Source organism: Canis lupus, chromosome 21 (assembly GCF_011100685.1).
Source record: "Canis lupus familiaris isolate Mischka breed German Shepherd chromosome 21, alternate assembly UU_Cfam_GSD_1.0, whole genome shotgun sequence".
NCBI lineage: Eukaryota > Metazoa > Chordata > Mammalia > Carnivora > Canidae > Canis > Canis lupus.
This window is the reverse complement of record NC_049242.1, coordinates 479,848-502,220: the sequence shown is the minus strand read 5'-3', so window position 1 is coordinate 502,220 and position 22,373 is coordinate 479,848. Positions and strand designations below refer to the sequence as shown.

Below are 22,373 nucleotides of genomic sequence, written 5' to 3'. Positions count from 1 at the left end.
CCTATGGTCCACAAATATTCGACAAAGCAGGAAAGAGTATCCACTCAAAAAAGAACAGTCTCTTCAATAAATGGTGCTGGGAAAATTGGACAGCCATGTGCAGAAGAATGAAACTGGACCGTTCTCTTACTCCAGACACAAAGATAAACTCAAAATGGATGGAAGATTTAAACGTGAGACAAGAATGCATCCAAATTTAGAGGAGAACACAGGCAACAGCCTTTTCAAACTTGGCCACAGCAACTTCTTCCACGATACATCTATGAAGGCTAGGGAAACAAAAGCAACAAGGAACTATTGGGACTTAATCAAGATAAAAAGCTTCTGTACAGCAAAAGAAACAGTCATCAAAACTAAAAGACAACCTGCAGAATGGGAGAAGATATTTGCAAATGACGTATCAGATAAATGGCTAGTATCCAAGATCTATAAAGAACTTATTAAACTCAATACCAAAGAAACAAACAATCCAATTATGAAATGGCCAGAAGACATGAACAGAAATTTCTCCAAAGTAGACACACACATGGCCGACAAGCACATAAGAAAATGTTCCACATCACTTGCCACTTGCCATCAGGGAAATACTAATCAAAACCACAATAAGATCCCATCTCACACCAGTAAGTTTGGCGAAAATTAAACAAGACAGGAAACAACAAATGTTGGAGAAGATGTGGTGAAAGGGGAGCCTCTTGGACTGTTGGTGGGAATGTGAACTGGTACAGCCACTCTGGACAACTGTGTGGAGGTTCCTCAAAGAGTTAAAACTAGAGCTGTCCTATGACCCAGCAATTGCACTACTGGGGATTTACCCCAATGATACAGATGCCAGGACACGTGCACCCCAAAATTAGAGATGGAGACAAAACATGAGAGACTTCTAACTCTGGGAATTGAACAAAGGGTAGTAGAAGGGGAGGTGGGTGGCAGCTTGAGGTAGTTCTTAGTATCCTTGTCTCATTCAGTGGCCTGAACCATCCAGGCACCCCAAACGATGTCTTTTAAATAAAAATATAATAATAGCTACCATTTATGAGGCCCTTACTATGTGGCAGACACCATGTTAATTGCTTTACTAATGATTAATTTAATACAATTTAATAAATATTTATGAAATAGCCTCTGTGCCCTGGGCATGTGGTGAACCGCACCACAACAGTTGGTAAGTTAGGCACATTGCCTATCCATTTGGCACTATTGCCTCATCAGGAAGACAAATAGTTATGTTAAATTTCAGTATAGCATAAATGCCATATTATAGAAAGAAAAATGTAGTGTTGGGCAAAGAAGGACACAGAAGGAAGGCCCTAACCCACTGTGTGGGGGAGGGAAAGTTTACCAGGAAAAGTGATATCTAAGCTGAAACCTGAAATATAAGCGGAGGTTGGCCACGTTAAGAAATTGAAGGTTTCAGAGAAGGAAGAGCATGCACAAAGAAGCAGAGGAATCAGAACAATTTTTATGAAGCTGGCAAACATTTGTAGTAAAGGGGGACTTAACGATAAAGGAGTCTAGAGAATTAAGCAGAGAGCCAGCCAGTAATGACAGGCCTTGTATACTCTTGAAGAGATATCCATGAAAGTGCCTTCCACTTTTTCCTATGGTGATAGGAAGCCATCGTCTGGTTTTTAGTAGAGAGATAGAGGATTGATTGTATTTGACTTTGACAAGTTTCAGTCTGGATGCATTGTAGGTTACAGAAGATACAAGAGGAAAGGTAGTGAGGATGCTGTGAAAATGATCCATGTATTAGGGGTTTGTATGTTGGCTTTGGGGATATAGCAAAAAGTGTATAGGCTCAAAGCAACTTTAGAAAAAAAAATAAAAGACTACTAGGGGGAGTGGTGGAATGTGACATTGAGGCAAAAGAACAGGAATGCTGTGCTCAGTTCTGCAAGTTGCACCTTGCACTAGAGTGACATCCTAGGAGATGAATGGATGCTGACGACTAAAGAGAGCTCAGCTCACCTGATTGTGTGCTTGGCATGGTATGCCAGGAGGAAGGAAGAGCTTTTCTAAATCACACAAAGCTTCTATATGGACTATTGGTTGCCCTGAATAATAGTAAACCATAATGGCAAGGTTTCTCATTTGGACAATTTCCTTTCTTTTATCTAAAGCCTTTACTCTATTTTTCAAACTTCAGTTGCAGCCTTATTTCCTCCAGGAAATGATTCTGATTATCCTCTTTGATATAAATGTTTCTTTCATGAGTTCTCTGGCATCTGGTATATACCTCTTTTATGTAAACTATACAGCCCTTTTAGTTTTATATTTCTAGATCCTGGCAAATAGTTAATCTTTAGTAAACAATATTTGATACACTATTGTGTGAGTGAACTGCTGCTCAAGGCCCACTTCTAATGAGCTTTAATTGATTTATTCAGTCAGGTCTCTATTACTGTGACTATCAGACATGACTGAGCATAAAAATGAGCAGGAGATTTAAAAAAAATACAGATTTCCATGCCCTATTCCAGAACTACTGAATCTTGGGCAGGACCAAATTATCTGGATTTTTAAAATGTTCCCAAATGACCATGCAGTCAATATAACCTTGGCTTTTGGGAGCCACTATGCTTATCTACGATACAATCTGATACAACTCTTTTACCAATGTGTGATTATTACTAGTGTATTTATGTTGTATTTAGTCATAAAATACATTCTTATCTTGCCATGTGTTATTCACTGTATAAATTTGGCCAATACAAAAGCAATCTGGGCTGAGGCCAACAAAGCTAATTCACTTCTTTGTTTTTTTTAACAGCACAGCTAATGTCAACATGGCTTTATTACTCTTGTTATATAAAAGCTGACCAGATTTCATATAGATACCTCATAAATCACCCACATTTTCTTCTGCACCATTAAGAAAATTGAAACTTAAAAAAAAACTTTTTTGGGCTACAGTAATTCTAAAACTGAGAACTCAAATCATATTTAAGTTGACATTACATATTTTTCTAAAATCCTATGTGCCAGACCACCATTTTTTAAAACAAACATAATGAATTAGGAAATTTGGCTTGACTTAACCTCATAAGCTTCAGTGTCTTGACATTTTGCCATTGAAGTATATTGTCACTTATAGGGTATGTTTTGTGCTTTTGTTTCCATTTCTTCTGTTCATGATCTGGAAATCCTGGCATTTCTTGATGCAAGTGATTACTCTGTGTTGATAGTATAATCATGGTTTTCCAATTCCTCAACACTTCTGCAGTGAATGTGATGTCATTCCAGATGACTCTTACTAAATCTCACTTACTAAGTCTTCAATACTCTCATAGTACTTTCAGATATAAGATTTATTATTTGTTCTTCCTTTTACATGTGTGTTGCTTCTCTGGATGAGATCTGTGTGTGAAGCTTTACATGTTCATTTTACATCCCACAATTTTGCTATGCCTTCTTTGTGGAGGGGCATCTCTCAAGTGTGACATTTTCCAAATAATGTAACTGGAGCCCTGTAAAATATAAGTACATTTCTGGAACAAGTTACTCCCTTCTTATCCATTTTTTCTAGATGATATTTCCTGTGTGAGATGAGTCACTGAACCTGCCTCTGCTGCACTATCTAGTCACTTCATGATCCTGTCATCTAATTGCCTATCATAGCATCGATGTCCCTGCCTTCACTCCTCAAAATTCTACTCTATGATGTGTACAACTGCCATAATTTTTTCCAACATTATGCTTAGATAATTTTCTGTATTATTATAGAAATGCCTTCTTTCATATTTAAATCAAATCTGAATTTTTCAGTCTACACTTAGAGCTGTCTCCCAAGAGGAATCCTGTAGACCATTCTATTTCATTATTGTTATTGCCCATGAGCTCTCGGTTTCCTTAAATTTTTTAACTTGTTTCCATTTTCCATAATCTCAGTCCTGGTCAGTGCATTCCATTTTAATCATCTCCTTGTACTGTGCTCCCTCAATATTTAGCAATAGCTAAGACAGGTTGAATTTCTGAAAATAATTGTGAGGCTCTAAAATTGGCAAGGCAAATCACAATTTTAGTTCACTAGAGGGAGCTCAATGTTTGAAATAATTTTCTTAGTAATTATTTTATTAGAAATTAAAGGGGCCATATTAAAGAAGAAAAATTATTTTTTTCTGTTATTTTGAAGCTTTGGATTTTGAGTTTTCTTATAAATAAAGAATGTAGAATGATAGAAAATTAGTTTTAGGAGATCATTTAGTTTCAAGCACTAATTTCAAAGAAATAAGATTCTATCACTGTAGTTTATATTACTTATGCATTGCCTTATAATCGATTTCTTAATATTTGATATCTGTTTTTCTACTTCCTTCTCCTGTATTTTCTTTCACAGTTAATAGCACTATCATCCATTCAGTAATCCAAGCCATGGATTTAAAAGTTATATTTATTCTCATGTTCTGCTTCACACTAGAATCTCTCCCACTAGACTATAAGCCCCTTGAGAACAGGGATAATGCTTGTCTATCATCTATTTCTCCTATCTAGTTCAGTAGCTGAAAAATAGGAGATAGTCAATAAATACTTGACTTAATGAATTAGAATGACCCTTCTCCCTAAATCTAAACCATTATCAAGCCCTTTAGATTTTACCCTCTAGCTACTTACTGAATTTTGTTTTCTCTTCTTAATCCTGCTCTATTCAGGCCTTTATCATCTTTATCTAGACTCTTAAAATAATCTCTGCAGCCCACTTGTCTCTGTTCTACCATCTTTATCTTTTCCCCAGATTATTTATCTTGAATTACCTCACCTACAGGATGATCTTTAAATCCATTAGCATCAAGACAAAGCCCTCTGTGGCCAGGCTCCTAACTTGAGCTTCAGTTCCTGTCACTCTCTCACTCTTATTTTCAAATAATACCAAACTTATTTTACTTTCTCATATACATCATAATTTATATTTTTATAGCAGATAAATTCTTAGCTTAGCCTGAAGAAGGAATCAGAGAAAAATTCCTGGAGAGGAAGACACACTGGAGAAGTCTTGAAAGATAAATAAGAGTTAATGGGAGAGAAGGCAGTTTTATTGGAAAAGTGTCCCTTTTGATTCTTAGTTATAATTTTTCAAATCTAGCACATTTATTGCCTGAAGTATAAATCACATGGTTCACCAAGTCTATTTTTAGAGACTTAGTGGCTGGTCGCCTGAGCCTTCGTTCATTTACTCCTCCAACAATTATTCATTAAGTTCCTTTCATATGTCAAACGCTATGTTATACACCAAAGGTACAGAAGTGAGCAAATAAGTCATGCACACTGATCTCATAGAATATAGATATGGTTATAACTCAGTTACTCCTCAAAGTCTAAGACATAATGGACCAATAAGAGATAAAATTAAAAATTCCAAAGATGTATCATTAGCTTCTCACCTACATGCATTTTGTGCTAATTCAACGAGGAATGGATAACAGTTCACCTCCTTGGTAGATGTGATAAGAGTAACTGAGCACTGGGTGTTATACTAATGTTGACAAATTGAATTTAAATAAATAAATTTTTTTAAAAAGAAAAATAAATAAATAAAAAACCATAAAAACAAACCAATACTTATGTTTAATAAAGTGGAAATCTGATTTGGAAAAAAAAAAAGAGTAACTGATACTTTTAAGTCTTTGCAAATGATACCATTATGTGAATGAATTGTAAGGGATGTTTGTTTAGTAGTTATTGTAATAATGGTTAATGGACTGTTTTGCCTTCAAGCTTGGAGTCAATCTAAGAAACATCTTAAATGCTTTTTAAACTTATCTCAGTATCATCACAGAAATTCTTTAGATGGGATTGATATTTACAATGCCCCTAAAGCAATAGTACAGCAATGTAAGAGTTCTAACACATCCTTAACAGCCTCTCTTACCATCTTAGGAGTTCTGTTGGATACATGTATTCAAGATTATGTAGTTTCATTGCTGAAAGTTTCTTTAAGGTAGATTGAGAGATAAAAACTAACCCTCAAAATTCCTGGCTTTGAGTTATCAAAGAGTTTTTGGATAACCTTAGATGTCATCCATCCAGTACAGATAAGTTTAAAGCTCTTCTATGTGGATAAGGTCTTTCGATATAGACTTTAAATTATTAGCTGATTGGCCAAGAACCTATGCAATCAATATATTTGCTGCTTTTCCAGAAGTAGTTTGTCTAAGGTCTGATATGATCGACTTACTATATTGTTTTAATTCCTAAGTGCAATTTCCAAAAAATATTTACTAAAATCCTTCAGTATTTCAGTTCCTGTGCAGTTCTTGCTGAATTATAATTTTAGTGCAATATTTTTATGCTTTTAATTTATTAATCTAGAAAATATGCTAAATCTTTTAATACTTTTTGTCCATTTTATTCCTGGGGAAAATAAGCTTATATAAAAACATCAGTATATAACAAGTAAAAAGTATGAGTGATCTATATTGTGCTAGAGAGAAATTAGCAGTAAAAGGGGAATATAAACATGGGAGAAAAAGATGAAATAGAACCTACACATGTTCTCAAGTAGGTAACCATGGTTACTAAAGTCACTGATGATTACCTTAACCAAGAAAAAGCAAGGGATCAGGAATCCATATACTCCACAACATACCATATACTCCTAGTTGTGTATATATGGTAAGTATGCAGTATTACTATTCTTGAAAGTCAATATTCTATCATTAGTACCACTACTATTACCACAGCCACTACTTCAACCTTTTTGAGGAGGTATATTTATTGGAAATCTACACATTATAATGCCTAGATTTTAATGCAGGTGTTTAGCTGACTTGCTTTACTTGTCAGAAACACTCATCAGTTCCAGGTATCTGCCTCTATAAACTAACAAAGCTGTCTCAATATTTTCTTTGAATTAAGAATCCTTTTTCCTTTCATTTTTTTAAGATTTATTTATTTATTTATGATAGACATAGGGAGAGAGAGAGACAGAGAGGCAGAGATACAAGAGGAGGGAGAAGCAGGCTCCATGTTGGGAGCCCGACGTGGGACTTGATCCCGGGACTCCAGGATTGCACCCTGGGCCAAAGGCGGGCGCTAAACCGCTGAGCCATCCAGGGATCCCCTTCCTTTTTCCTCTTAAAAGATTTTATTTATTTATTCATGAGAGACACACAGAGAGGCAGAGACATAGGCAGAGGGAGGGAGAAGCAGGCTCCGTGCAGGGAGCCTGATGCGGGACTTGATCCCTGGGCCCTAGGATCATGACCTGAGCTAAAGGCAGATACTCAACCACTGAGCAACCCAGAAGCCCCTTTTCTAATTCTTTTGTAATTAGTTAGGATGAAGTAAAATCTACTTGATTCAGAAAAAATTCAACGTACTTAGATTGAAAAGGAAGAATGGATGAGTTTGAGTGAGATTTTCAAATGTAGTTTGTTGGTAAAGCTTATGATATTTGTATTTGCATTTAGCCAAGGGTTGTCTGGTCCAAATAAATTTAGTAATGATCATATTTAGTTTTTATAAGGCTTTCATTGATATCAATGAGCTAGTGTACTTGTAGATGATTTAAACATCTTAGAGTGTCAATCAGCTTCATATATTTATGCTGGTTCTTTAGAAGGAATAGCATAAAGGAGACTAGAAGACATAGAATCAGGAGAATAGTTCTGGAGAGACTGTGTTGTGTGCTGGGTTAAGTGGACCAAATGTGTACCAGGTTTTCTTACCTGAAGAGAAGCAAGCCAGTAAAATAGGCTTTCAAAAGCAAAAGGTTATACCTGAAAAGAACCAACAAGGCAATGAGGATGAATACAGAGATAAGAGACTCCTAGTTCAGCAAGGCCAAGCTATCACAGAGTCCAAGAGATTAAGGTAGATAATTAGAGAAAATAGAGATGTTCACAGACCCAAACAAAAGTCTAGCCAAGAATGGAGGAGAATCAGTCTTACAATTGAGTATAGGAAAGTGAAAGTTAAGAGACAGGAGTCAGGGAGAAGCTGCTTAAGACAGGAAATAATGCATGCTGTTCCAATGGAAATAGAGACAAGAAAATAGATTCATGTGACATGGTGACTGGTATATACCTAACCAATGGAGATGGAGGAGCAAATAACACAAAAGTATTAAGCATTGTGATTGGAAAAATGGTTATGGAAAGAGTTAGTGGAGCCAGAATATTAATTCAAATTAGGGCCAACTTAATGAGCAAAGTGGCTTAAGGGTAGATTTATGAGAACCTTAAATTCCAAATCAAAGTTTGTGTATTTTATTCACAGGAGGATTTTCATTGCTGACAATGAGGAGCCAGTGAAGGATGCTGAGCATGAGAATAATGTGTGCAGGCATTGTTTTTGGAAGATTCATCATGCATTCATGATACAAGATAGATTGTAGAAGACATGTACCAGCAGGTAGAAGAGCCAATTATAAGGCCTTTGCAATACTCTATATTACATATCACACACATATAATATTACAAATAGTGTATATAAACACTTCACAAAGTTAATTATCCCTAATTTCCTTTCTACTTTCTTTCATTTTTACTATATCTTCTTCCAGAAAGAATTGAAAACATGTGTATCTTATTATCTAACTTCCATATTATTCATTTCTCCTCAGTTTTTTGCCCTGTTTGACATTTTAACATAGCAAATTGGGAAAATAACTTATACTGTCTGAAAAAATTAGTTAATTTTGCATTCATTTGTTTGACTATTTTTACTATATCTTTTTATTTGAGCTAACTATGATTTTGAAGGATTATTCATCATATACTTGAATTTAAAGGTTGATTAAGATTTTTAGGCTGTGGATGGGAACTTGAACAGTATAAGGATATAATTTTTAAACAGGTTTGCATTTTTCCCATGGAACTTAAGTTTACATATAAATTAGTGAAGGCCTTATTTAAGGAAATGGCAATGAAAATGGAGAAGTGGTATATTGGAGAGAAAGCTGTAACTATACTTGTGGACTAAGTGGATTTTTAAAAATACAGGAAAGCAACAATTACTTTTGAACCTCAGGGATTAAGAGAATGCCATTGACTGTCCATAAAGAAAAGGTGGGGGGAATTGAGCATTGCATAAAGTATTAATGTTTCTAATAAATGAATTTTGATTTGGCAGTGAGCATCACAGTGGCAATATCCAAGCAACAGATCTTGAACTCTGGGAGGAGATTAATGGTGGCCATGTAGATTAGAGAATCGTTTATATAGAGGTTGGCAAATTTTCTAAGATTAAAAGATTTAAAAGATGGCATATTTTGAAGGAAATGCTCCTTACCATATCAAAATCTGTAGCAAAATTATTCCCTAGGTGTTTGAATTGTCACAGAGAGTCATTCTGATAACAGTGGAATTTGTATAATAGTTTTTCATGTGAAAGCTGATGCTAAGGTAAGCAGTTGCATGCATTATGTATCATAGCACTTCTACTGTACACATCTGTCCGGAAAAGCCAAGATTTGGTAACAATAATGAAATTATTCAATGCAGTGTCATATGCTTCCAAGATTTTTTTTTTTAACAAATGAGGTCAGTGTGAATGTAATTAGATGAACTCACTTATCTCACTGAAACACAAAATATAGATTCAAGAAGATCAACTGCTCTGATTCATTAGACATCAAATCCAATTGTGTAATTTTTGTAATTATGCTTCAAAATAATAGGAAAGCAATACGCAAGATTAATGTACACATAAATGCCAGATGACAAAAAATCCTGGATTTACTCTGACATGGTTCCCAAATTACAGTGTTTGATATATTCTTGTACTTCATTATAACCTAACATAAATACTAAGGTATCTTTTTTCCAAAGCATAAATCTGATTACTTTCCAGATAGTTTAACTACCTTTTAAATGACATTTTAGTGGTATTATTTACCATATGCTTATTTAACTAATTTGAGATATGAGCACTTTATTGTGAATATATTCTTAAATAGAATTCTGGCTTTTAAGAGGAAAATTAGGAAGTTTTCTGGTGGGGTTAATTTTTTGTATTTCATTTAAATGTCCTACAGAAGAACATTTATCCATTTTAATAAATGAATCATTACATAGCTACAGTCAAGTATAACTTGAAATTATCACATTCTCAATATGTATATTTTAGGGCAGCCCAGGTGGCTCAGCGGTTTAGCGCTGCCTTCAGTCCAGGGCCTGATCCTGGAGACCCGGGATCGAGTCCCACATCAGGCTCCCTGCATGGAGCCTGCTTCTCCCTCTGCCTGTGTCTCTGCCTCTCTCTCTCTCTCTCTCTCTCTCTCTGTCTCTCATGAATAAATAAATAAAATCTTTTAAAAATATACGTATATTTTATAAATTAAACTCAAGATTAGGGATAAAGGGGCGGGACAAGAAGAAGCCGGCTGCACCGCGGGCGTGGGTGAGAGCCAGAAGCCGGTTGGAGTTTGGGCAGAGCGTTGTCTTCGGAGGATTCTTCAGTCACAATGTCAACTGGCACAGATGTTTCTCTTTCTTCATATGATGAAGATCAGGGATCTAAACTTATCCGAAAAGCTAAAGAGGCACCATTTGTTCCCATTGGAATGGCGGGGTTTGCAGCAATCGTTGCATATGGATTATATAAATTAAAGAGCGGGGGAAATACTAAAATGTCTGTTCACCTGATCCACATGCGTGTGGCAGCCCAAGGCTTTGTTGTGAGAGCAATGACTCTTGGTATGGGCTATTCCATGTATAAGGAATTCTGGGCAAAGCCTAAACCTTAAAAGAAGAGAAGCTGTCTTGGTTTTGTTGGTGGTGCTTGCTTTTTAGTTAGGCATCTCATAGTGAGTTTTTATGTTTATGTTGAAAATAAATCATTTGAATGGGTCAGACAATAATATGGTAATTTAGATATTGGCTTCCTTTCTTGCAGGCTTGATTTGCCTGGTAACCAAATTACTGGTGACCAATTAACTAGCTAGGTCATTCACGGGAGTCAATTTAGCACAAAAGAAACTTGTCACTTTAAATGTAGTGATAAAATATGCTCCTTCTTAAACTCTTCTGTTAAAATTAGTTGTAAAGAGGACAGTTTGCCAATTCTGAAGTACTCCCAATTGCTGCAGAATATCACATGCTTTTGATGTTATATAGGAATCCTATTTAATTTAACTTTTTTCTGCCTGTTTTGCAGACTGAGTACTTCAGTTTTTAGGGCTCTTAATCCTTTCAGAACAGTGCAAAGAATATAAGCTTCCCCACAACTGAAAATATGTGTATTTAAACCAAACCCAAAAAGCCGATAACAGCTGCTTAGTAGTATTTATTTCAGAACCGTACTTGTAAACATGAGAATAACTTAACTGTGGATCCCAGTTTAGCTTTTTTTGTAATTGCAGAGTTATATTTATGCTGATGTTGTATTAGGATTTTTAAATGTCATCTTGAAATAGAAATGTGTATTTTAAGTACTAATGCAAAAGTAAATGAAAAATACTTTTTAAATGTTTGAAGTTTGTTTATTTTCTCTGTAAGAATCATAAATGTTAACAAATTACCTATATTTGAAGTGATTGATGATTTATCAGCAAGTCGGTTTGGTCAGACATCTATACAAAAACTTTGGCATACTTCAGAATGCTTTAGTATATGTGAAATTTTCTTGTCTAACCTGAATTTACATTCCATGGTGATAACATGGTAAATGTAGTGTTAGTAAAGTAAGTGAACACACACACACACACACACACACACACACACACACAAATAAAGATTAGGGATAAAGATTTACCCTGCTAATATTTAAGAAAACCAGATAATATATCATTAAGAGTAATCCTAATCCATATTTTAACAATGCTATATAATTTCTTGGTGCTCTGTCCTATGCCAGAGAAGTTGTCTTTGTCTAACCTTGATTTAATTGTACTTTGTGCATAAGCAGTAACCTCATTTGGGTCATAAATCTGAATCAACAGAGTAGAAAATACCACATTTGACCTTGCCATAATGGCAAAATTTAGATATTTACTATTGTATTGCTTATTGAATGTGCTAATTTCATTTGGAGATAACTGTCTTCATCTTTCAAAGCACAAACGAATAATGAATTGTACTCAAAACAACCATTTGAATCATCTTTTGGATTTTAGTGACTTTAAGACTAAATTAGAGGCAATATGAGTAACTTACACTGACGTAGAGTAACTTTATGGCACGAATTAACTACATTCTTTACAAATTGTGCCTGAAGAGTTTTATAGTTTTGTTTTCAAGGAGGTAGGATTCATAGGAATTGCATCAGGAATATGAAGCACTATGACCTTGAGAAATCTCAAATTACTATTATGACTCTATCCTCTACTATCTAGCAATGATCAGATATTCAAGAAAAGACCCCATTAAGTAAGGAAAAAGAACTATTGTTAATGGAACTTGACAGGAACCAACACTAAGAAGGAGTCTCTCAAAATGTTAATGCCCCTTTAGTTACATTAAAAAAAATTTTTAAAGGAATAGTTTTGAAAAAAAAAAAAAAAAAGAGAGAGAGAACTAACAATTGTCTTGAACTGTGATGTGTCCCACCTGTATCTATATTGTTGTGTTTAGTCCTGGGAGGTAGGTCCAGAGCAGAATTGATGAGCTCAAACAGCTCTATTGGAAGAGAAGTAGGAAAGTAATACATTAAAAAATGGCATCAAATATCAGCTAAGGAAGGAGAAAAGTGTTGGAATCAATCAAAAAGGCACAAGGAAGCAGATCTGTTTAACTATTGGTTATCTTTGCCTTGAAAACATATGCAGTCTATGGAAGTCAGTCATTGGAAAGCTTTAAGAAAAGTCAAATTCATTTCAAGAAAATTGTATATCAAAATTTACATTAAATAAAGATTAAACTTTATGATATATAAATAACATGTAATCCATAGTTTCTATGGATTAATTAAAATTTAATTAAAATTAATTATATTAAGTTATATAGTTCTGGGGTTTTTGTTTTGTTTTGTATTATTTTTTTTTAATTTTTTAAAATTTTTATTTATTTATGATAGTCACAGAGAGAGAGAAAGAGGTAGAGACACAGGCAGAGGGAGAAGCAGGCTCCATGCACCAGGAGCCCGATGTGGGACTCGATCCCAGGTCTCCAGGCTTGCACCCTGGGCCAAAGGCAGGTGCCAAACCACTGCACCACCCAGGGATCCCCTGTTTTGTATTATTTTTTAAGTAGGCTCTATGCCCACAAGGAGCTGGAACTCACAACCCTGAGATCAAGAGTCTCAGTTCTATGGACTGAGCCAGCAAAGCACCCCTTCGGTTTTGTTTTAAAGTGTAAATTCAACTTCAGTTTCTTTCCTAGCATTCTATAGTCTACAGAAGACAGATCTTTTACCTCTTTGGTTAGATTTTCCCTAGGTATCTTATAGATTTTAGTGCAATTGTAAATGGAACTGATTCCTTCATTAATCATTCTACTGCTTCATTATTGGTGTATAGAAATGCAACAAATTTCTGAAAGTTCATTTTATATCCTGTGACTTTACTGAATTGATGTATCAATTCTAGCAATTTTGGGGGGTTCTTTTGAGTTTTCTCCATAGACTATCATGTTCTCTATGAATAGTGAAAGTCTGACTTCTTCCTTGCCAATTTGGATGACACAAAAAAATGGAAAAGCATTCCGTACTGATGGGTTAGAAGAACAAATACTGTTAAAATGTTTGCACTAACCAAAACAATCTAAACATTTAATGCAATCCCTATCAAAATACCAACAGCATTCTACACAGAGCTAGAACAAACAACCTAAAATTTGTATGAAACCCTAAAAGATCCTGAAGCCAAAGCAATCTTAAAAAGGTAAAACAGGAGCTCCTGGGTGGCTCAGTGACTGAGCATCTGCCTTTGGTTCAGGCCGTGATCTCGGGGTCCTGGGATCGTGTTCCATATCAGGTTCTCCACAAGGAACCTGCTTCTCCCTATGCCTATGTCTGCCTTTCTCTCTCTATCTCTCATGAATAAAATAAGTAAATTCTTAAAAAAAAAAAAAAAAAGGTAAACAAAGCTGAAGGCATCACAACTCTAAGCTCCAAGCAAGATGACAAAGCTGTAGTCACCAAGACAGTATGGAACTGGCACAAAAATAGACACATAGATCACTGGGACAGAATAGAAAACCCAGGAATGGACCCACAGCTATATGGTCAACTAATCATTGACAAGCAGGAAAGAATATTCAGTGGGAAAGGACAGTCTCTTCAACAAATGGCGTTGGGAAAACTGGACAGCAGCATGCAGTAGAATGAAGCTGGACCACTTTCTTACATCATACACAAAAATACATTCAAAATGGATGAAAGACCTAAATGTGAGACAGAAAACCACCAAAATCCTAGAGGAGAACACAGGCAGCATCCCCTTTCACATCAGCTGTAGCAACCTCATTCTAGACACAATTCCTGAGGCAAAGGAAACAAAAGCAGAAGTGAACTACTGGGACTTCATCAAGATAAAAAGCTTCTGCACTATGAAGGAAACGATCAACAAGACTAAAAGGCAACCTACAGAGAGAAGTTATGTGCAAATGACAGATCTGATAAAGGGTTAGTATCCAAAATTGATAAAGAACTTATCAAACTCCACACCCAAAAATCAAATAATCCCAGTTAAGAAATGGGCAGAAGATGAATAGATATTTTTATTTTATTTATTTTTTATTTGTATTTATTGAAGTTCAATTTGCCAACATATAGTATAACACCCAGTCCTCATTCCATCAAGTGCCCTCTTCAGTGCCCATCACCAAGTTACCCCAAGCCCCTGCCCACCTCCCCTTCCACTACCCTTTATTCGTTTCCCAGAGTTAGGAGTCTCTCATGATTTGTCTCCCTCTCTAGTTTTTCCCACTCAGTTCCTCTCCTTTCCCTTATAATCCCTTTCACTATTTGAATAGATATTTTTAGAAAAGACATCCAGATAGCTGAGAGACACATGAAAAGATGCTCCACACCACTCATCATCAGGGAAACACAAATCAAAACCCCAGTGACATACCATCTCAGGATAATGGTATCTCACTGTCAGAATGGCTAAAATGAACAACACAGGAGCCAACAGGTGTTAACAAGGATACAGAGAAAGGGGAACCCTTTTATCCTGTTGGTGGAAAGGCAAACTGATGCAGCCACTCTGGAAAACAGTATGGAGGTTCCTCAAAAAGTCAAAAGTAGAAATAGCCTAAGATCCAGTAATTGCACTACTAGGTATTTACCCAAAGGATACAAAAATACTGATTTGAAGGGGCACAGGCGCTTTCTGCCCCCTGGACGCCGCCGAGCAAGCATCGGTAAAGTCCCCCCTCCCCCCGCCTTCATGTCTAAGTCAGAGTCTCCCAAAGAGCCCACGGAGCTCTTCATCGGAGGTTCGAGCTTCAAAACAAATGCGAGTCTGAGGAGCCATTTGGAGCACTGGGGGCCGCTTGGGGACTGTGTGGTCAGGAGAGAGCCCAACGCCAAGCGCTCCGGAGGCCTTGGGTTCGTCGTAGCCACCTGGAGGAGGCGGCCGCGCCACGAACGCTGGGCCGCACAGGTGCACGGGGGAGCCTGGAACCAGAGGGCTGTCTCCCGAGAAGATTCTCAAAGGCCGGGTGCCCGCTGACCTGTGAACAAGGTTTTTGTCGGTGGCATTAAAGAAGACCCTGAAGAACATCATCCAAGAGATTGTTGGGAACAGTATGGGAAAGTGGAGGTGATGGAGACCGTGACTGACGAGGCCGTGGCAAAAAGAGAGGTTTTGCTTTTGTGACCTTTGACGACCACGACTCTGTAGACAAGATTGTCATTCAGAAATGCCATCCTGTGAACGGCCACAACTGTTAAGTAAGGAAAGCCCTATGGAAGCAAGAGATGGCTAGAGCTCCGTCCAGCCAAAGAGGCCGAAGCGGTTCTGGAAACTTTGGTGGTCGTCGTGTTGGTGGGAATGACAACTCTGGTCGTGGAGGGAACCTCAGTGGTCGAGGTGGCTTCGGTGGCAGTCGAGGTGGTGGTGGATACGGTGGCAGTGGGGATGGCCGTCACGGATTTGGTAATGACGGAAGCAACTTTTAACGATTTTGGCAATTACAACAATCAATCCTCAAATTTTGGACCCATGAAAGGAGGAAATTTTGGAGGCGGAAGCTCTGGTCCCTATGGTTGTGGAGGCCAATACTTTCCCAAACCACAAAACCAAGGTGGCTGTAGCGGTTCCAGCAGCAGCAGCAGCAGCAATGGCAGTGGCAGAAGGTTTTAATTACTTCCAGGAAACAAAGCTTAGCAGGAGAGGAGAGCCAGAGAAGGGACAGGGAAGCTACAGGTTACAACAGATCTGTGAACTCAGCCAGGCACAGTGGTGGCAGGGTCTAGCTGCTACAAAGAAGACATGTTTTAGACAATATTCATGTGTATGGGCGAAAAAACTCGAGGACTGTATTTGTGACTAATTGTATAACAGGTTATTTTAGTTTGTGTTCTGTGGAAAGTGTGAAGCATTCCAACAAAGGGGTTTTTTTTTTTTTTTCTTTTTGAATGGTAGTACTAACTTTTTTTCTCTTTATTATTTTTTTATTTTATTTTTAATTGGTGTTCAATTTGCCAACATATAGAATAACACCCAGTGCTCATCCCATCAAGTGCCCCCCTCAGTGCCCATCACCCAGTCACCCCCACCCCCCGCCCTCTTCCCCTTCCACCACTCCTAGTTCGTTTCCCAGAGTTAGGAGTCTCTCATGTTCTGTCTCACTCCCTGATATCTCCCACTCATTTTTCTTCTTTCCCCTTTATTCCCTTTCACTATTATTTATATTCCCCAAATGAATGAGACCATATAATGTTTGTCCTTCTCCGATTGACCTACTTCACTCAGCATAATACCCTCCAGTTCCATCCACGTTGAAGCAAAAGGTGGGTATTTGTCATTTCTAATGGCTGAGGAATATTCCATTGTCTACATAAACCACATCTTTATCCATTCATCTTTCGATGGACACCAAGGCTCCTTCCACAGTTTGGCTATTGTGGACATTGCTGCTATACATCGGGGTGCAGGTGTCCCGGTGTTTCATTGCATCTGAATCTTTGGGGTAAATCCCCAGCAGTGCAATTGCTGGGTTGTAGGGCAGGTCTATTTTTAACTCTTTGAGGAACCTCTTCACAGTTTTCCAGAGTGGCTGCACCAGTTCACGTTCCCACCAACAGTATAAGAGGGTTCCCCTTTCTCCACATCCTCTCCAACATTTGTGGTTTCCTGCCTTGTTAATTTTCCCCATTCTCACTGGTGTGAGGTGGGATCTCATTGTGGTTTTGATTTGTATTTCCCTGATGGCAAGTGATGCAGAGCATTTTCTCATGTGCGTGTTGGCCATGTCTATGTCTTCCTCTGTGAGATTTCTGTTCATGTCTTTTGCCCATTTCATGATTGGATTGTTTGTTTCTTTGGTGTTGAGTTTAATAAGTTTTTTATAGATCTGGGAAACTAGCCCTTTATCTGATACGTCATTTGCAAATATCTTCTCCCGTTCTGTAGATTGTCTTTTAGTTTTGTTGACTGTATCCTTTGCTGTGCAAAAGCTTCTTATCTTGATGAAGTCCCAATAGTTCATTTTTGCTTTTGTTTCTCTTGACTTCGTGGATGTATCTTGCAAGAAGTTACTGTGGCCGAGTTCAAAAAGGGTGTTGCCTGTGTTCTCCTCTAGGATTTTGATGGAATCTTGTCTCACATTTAGATCTTTCATCCAACAAAGGGTTTTAATGTAGATTTTTTTTTGCACCCATGCTGTTGATTGCTAAATGTAATAGTCTGATCATGACACTGAATAAATGTGTCTTTAAAAAAAAATGAAGGGGCACAGGCATTCTGATGTTTATAGCAGCATTATGAACAATAGCCAAATTATGGAAAAAGCCCATAAACTGATGTCCATCTACTGATGAATGGATAAAGAAGATGTGGTATATATGTAATGGAATATTACCCCACCTTAAAAAAGAGTGAACTCTTGCCATTTGCAATGATGTGGATGGAACTAGAGTTTATTATGTTAAGGGAAATAAGTCAGTCAGAGAAAGATGATAAATATCATATGATTTCGCTCATATGTGGAATTTCAGAAACAAAACAGATGAACATATGGGAAGGGAAAAAAGAGAGAGGAAAGCAAACCATAAGAGATGCTTAACTACAGTGAACTTACTGAGGGTTGATGAAGGGAGGTGGATGGGGGATGGGCTAAATGTGTGATGGAGGGCACTTGTTATGATGAGAACTAGGTGTTATACATAAGTGATGAATCACTAAATTTTACTTCTGGAACTAATATTACATTATGCTAACTAACTAGAATTTAAATAAAAACTTGAAACAAAAAAAAAAGCAAATAAACAAAAATCCACTTAAATCTTTGACGATGTTTTCTGAAGGCCCCTGATCCTAATGTGGTCACATTCATAAATAAAGTTTGCCCATTGATGAGTTAGTTTATAACTGAAACTACATAGGGAGAACTTTTGGAGATCTTGTTTTCATATCAGATTCATAACAATTTCAATAAAAATGATTTTGGGCTTTTGAAACTTGAAAACAATTTTGAGAATGCTTGTGCAGATTTAATAATAGTATGGAAAACACTAATGTTATAAGATCATGTGCAAAATCAGCATCTCAACAATGTAAAATAAATGTACAGAGAAAAAGAAAAAATTAAAACAGAGGAATACACATTTTTTATATGTGGACATGGATCCTTCTCCAAAATTGACTAGGCCACAAAAGAAAACCTCAAGATCCAAAAAAAGTCAAAGTGAACTAAGAAATCAAAAAGGAAAGCAAAAAATACACGGAGACAAATGATAATAAAAACACAACAGCCCAAAATCTTTCTGATGGGTCAAAGACAGTTCTAAGAGGGACATTTTTAGCAATACAGACTACCTCAAGAAACAAACAAAAATGTCAAATAAACAACTTAACTTTACAACTAAATGAGCTAGAAAAAGAAATAAATCCCAAATCCTGTAAAGGGAAAGAAATAATAAAAATTTGAGTAGAAATAAATAGAGACAAATACACACAATAGAAGAGATCAATGAAACCAGTAGCTGATTCTTTGAAAATAGCCAAATTGATAAACCTTTAGCCATACTCATAAAGAAAAAAAGAGACAGGACTCAAGGAAAATCAGTACGGAAGGAGGAGAAAAAACAACTAACACCACAGAAAGTATGAAGAGTCACAAGAGAATATTATGAAAAACTATGCCAATAAATTGAGCAATCTAGAAGAAATGGATAAATTCCTAGAAACACAGAACTTTCCAAAATGAATTAGGAAGAACCAGAAAATTTGAACAATTACTAACAATGAAATTGAATTACTAATCAAAAACCTTCCAACAAACAAAAGTGCAGGACCAGAGGGCTTTAAGTGAATTCTAGTAAACATTTTAAAGAGTCAATGCAGGGGGAAAAGGAGGCTGGAAAGATTGCAGAGAGGAGGACCCTGGGCTCACTTCATCTCGAGGATAAAACTAGATAACACCCACATCAGAAAATGACCTGAATATGGCAGAATAAACTCCACAACTAACTATAGAAAAGGTCACATGGAAGACGATAGAAAGGGTAGAGAAGCAGTGAGAAGCTAAATGGACCACAGGAGGGACTCACAGACACAAAGAGAGAAAAACAGATTGTCATACCAGGGAGTCTGTATGGGGAAGACAAATCCCCATAACATTTGCCTTTGAAAACTAAAGAGGCAGAGTTTCAAGTTTCCTGAGTTCTTACAACCAGCAGGACTTCTATCAGTGGGTTCAGTTTTGGGAGAGCCTGAGGGCAATAGGAAACTGAGTCTCCACTCCCCTCTGCCTCACCCTTAAAAAGATAGCACAGCAAACAGCTTGTGGAGATATAGCTTAGAAGTAACAGTTTGAAAAATGCTTGGAGCATGCAGGAGGGAGAGTTATTTTTTTTTAATTTATTTTTTATTGGTGTTCAATTTAGTAACATACAGAATAACCCCCAGTGCCTGTCACCCATTCACTCCCACCCCCCGCCCTCCTCCCCTTCTACCACCCCTAGTTCGTTTCCCAGAATTAGCAGTCTTTACGTTCTGTCTCCCTTTCTGATATTTCCCACACATTTCTTCTCCCTTCCCTTATATTCCTTTCACTATTATTTATATTCCCCAAATGAATGAGAACATATAATGTTTGTCCTTCTCCGACTGACTTACTTCACTCAGCATAATACCGCAGGAGGGAGAGTTATTTACCAACTTCAAAGTGTGTCTGGAATAGACAGAGATCCCTGGGAGACTCCTCTAGGAACAAAGAAGATGGCATTTCTCTACCCCTCCCCTCACTTTAAACACAGTACCACCTACAGGAACCAACATGGCAATGACGTTTACTACCTAACTCCAAGCCCAGCCCTTCTTCCCAGACTTAAGCAGATTTGCCCTTTCCAGGCACAATTACCTAGGTCTAGCACTATGGGTTCCATCCCCCTAGAAGATGGGGCAAACTCTGCCAACACCACATATCCTGATCCATTTGCTTTGTGAGGCCTTGGTCCCAGTGTTGGTGATGGTGGAACCCCTCTGATGGAGGACAAGCATGCACCTTGTTGAAACTATGTGCCCCAATCGTGCACACTTTGCAGACCCTAAGCTAACCCTTCCCATGTTCACAACTAGATATCATTCACATTGGAGTAAAAAACCAGAGAGCAATCCAAAGAGTGGCAGAAAAAACTCCACAACTAAATGTAGAGAAGAGGCCACATCAGACAGATTGGGAAGGGCAGAAATCGTGGTCTGGAGCTGCCCACAGGAGGGAGGGAGCTGCAGTCACAGAGAGGGGGAAATTCCCAAATGGAATAGGAAAAGGAAAAATAATTTTTTTTATGAAGATAGGTTAAGGGAACAGAGCATTATCATCAAACTAAATAACATTTGCATTACAGGGATCCTAGAAAAGCAAAGAGGAAGAAAACATATTTAAAATTTAATAGCTGAAAACTGTCATAACTAGGAGTAGGAAAAAGACATTTAGATCCGGAGAGCCTCCAACAAAATCAATCCACATCAGGGAGCCCACATGGGGAAATGGATTCCCATAGTATCTGGCCTTGAAAACCAGAGGGATTGAATTCTGTGAGTTTGTATACCAGCAGTCCCAGGAGCCTAGAGTTGTAAAAGTCATAGGAGTCGGCTGACTCAGCACTGGGCAAGCTAGGAGGGTAGAGGGGCCACTGACAGGCAGGTTGCAATCTTAAAAGAGAAAACAGCCTGAGGAGAGACAATATAAAAGTAACAGCTTGCATCAGGCTCCCTGTATGGAGCCTGCTTCTCCCTCTACTACCTGTGTCTTTGCCTCTCTCTCTCTCTCATGAATAAATAAATAAAATCTTAAAAAAAAAGTAACAGCTTCATAAAAACAGGGTAGTCTGTTTATACTGATTCTGGAGCATGTTGGGGGACTTCTCTGAGAACAAAGGAAAGAACAGTTCCCAGTTTTGTTCCTCAACATAAACACAGAGCCACTTGCAAGAGGCAGCACCGTGTAGACACTTGCTACTCAGCCTGCTACTAGTGTGCTATGCACTTGAGTTCTCTTGAAGACTCGCCTGCTGGCATTGGCCTTGGGCTCAGCACAAATTTTGTTAAGTCTTTGCATTCCCCACTCAGCTGCTGCTTCCATACACCATGCCTCTAGCAGCTATTTCATTTAAGGGGGATCTGGTCTAGGGCTTGTGGCTCAGTACAAATTACCCTAACACCACTTATACCCAGACCAGCAGCCACATGCACAGACATCCCACACCCCAGGCACCATATTCTACACACAGCTGCTGAACACACAGATGCCCTGTCCTATGAATTGACACCACACATCCCTGGCCACTCCTCTGCTGTGTGCCATACTTCCAGATAAGGCTGAAATTCCAGGAATTAGCCTAGGACTAGCTGTTCACTTAGCAAATTTTGCTAACTCTGCTGCCCCAATCCCAACTACTCCCATTACTCTGAATGTGCTACCCTGCTTTGGTCTCACTAACATCACAAAGAGCAACACAAACACCCCACAACAGGCAGAGTCAGTGCAGACATCTGGACCGAAAGGAAAAGCAACTCAGACATAATAACAGGATACAAGCAACACACAGGAGATGTCCCTGAAGTGCCAGTTTTTGGTGAACAGCAGAAGATCTAAGTTGAAGAGAAATAAATAGTATGCCTGACAGAATTTAAAGTAATGGTCATAAAGATACTCACTAGCCTTCAGAAAAGTGTAGAGGACATCACTTAATTCTGAAAAAAAAAAGAATTTAAAAAATACCTCATGAGAGATGAAGAACTCGATAAATGAAATTTAAAATGCAATAGATAAAATGAAAACTAGTCTACAGAAAGCAGAGGAGTCTATCAGTGACCTGGA

At 37.7% G+C, this 22,373-nt stretch overlaps 1 protein-coding gene across 1 annotated transcript; it reads left to right on the top strand.

The window, feature by feature from the left end:
• Window positions 1-10,331: 10,331 nt before the first annotated feature.
• LOC100688295 (HIG1 domain family member 1A, mitochondrial-like) lies at window positions 10,332-11,304 on the top strand. Its single transcript, XM_038568133.1, has one exon. It carries the CDS (start codon window positions 10,406-10,408, stop codon window positions 10,685-10,687), a length of 282 nt encoding a protein of 93 aa, XP_038424061.1. The 5' UTR covers window positions 10,332-10,405; the 3' UTR covers window positions 10,688-11,304.
• Window positions 11,305-22,373: the final 11,069 nt, after the last annotated feature.

What these genes read in the sequence shown, in the direction of transcription:
- LOC100688295 (XM_038568133.1), top strand. Translation starts at nt 10,406, where the DNA reads ATGTCAACTGGCACAGATGTTTCTCTTTCTTCATATGATGAAGATCAG.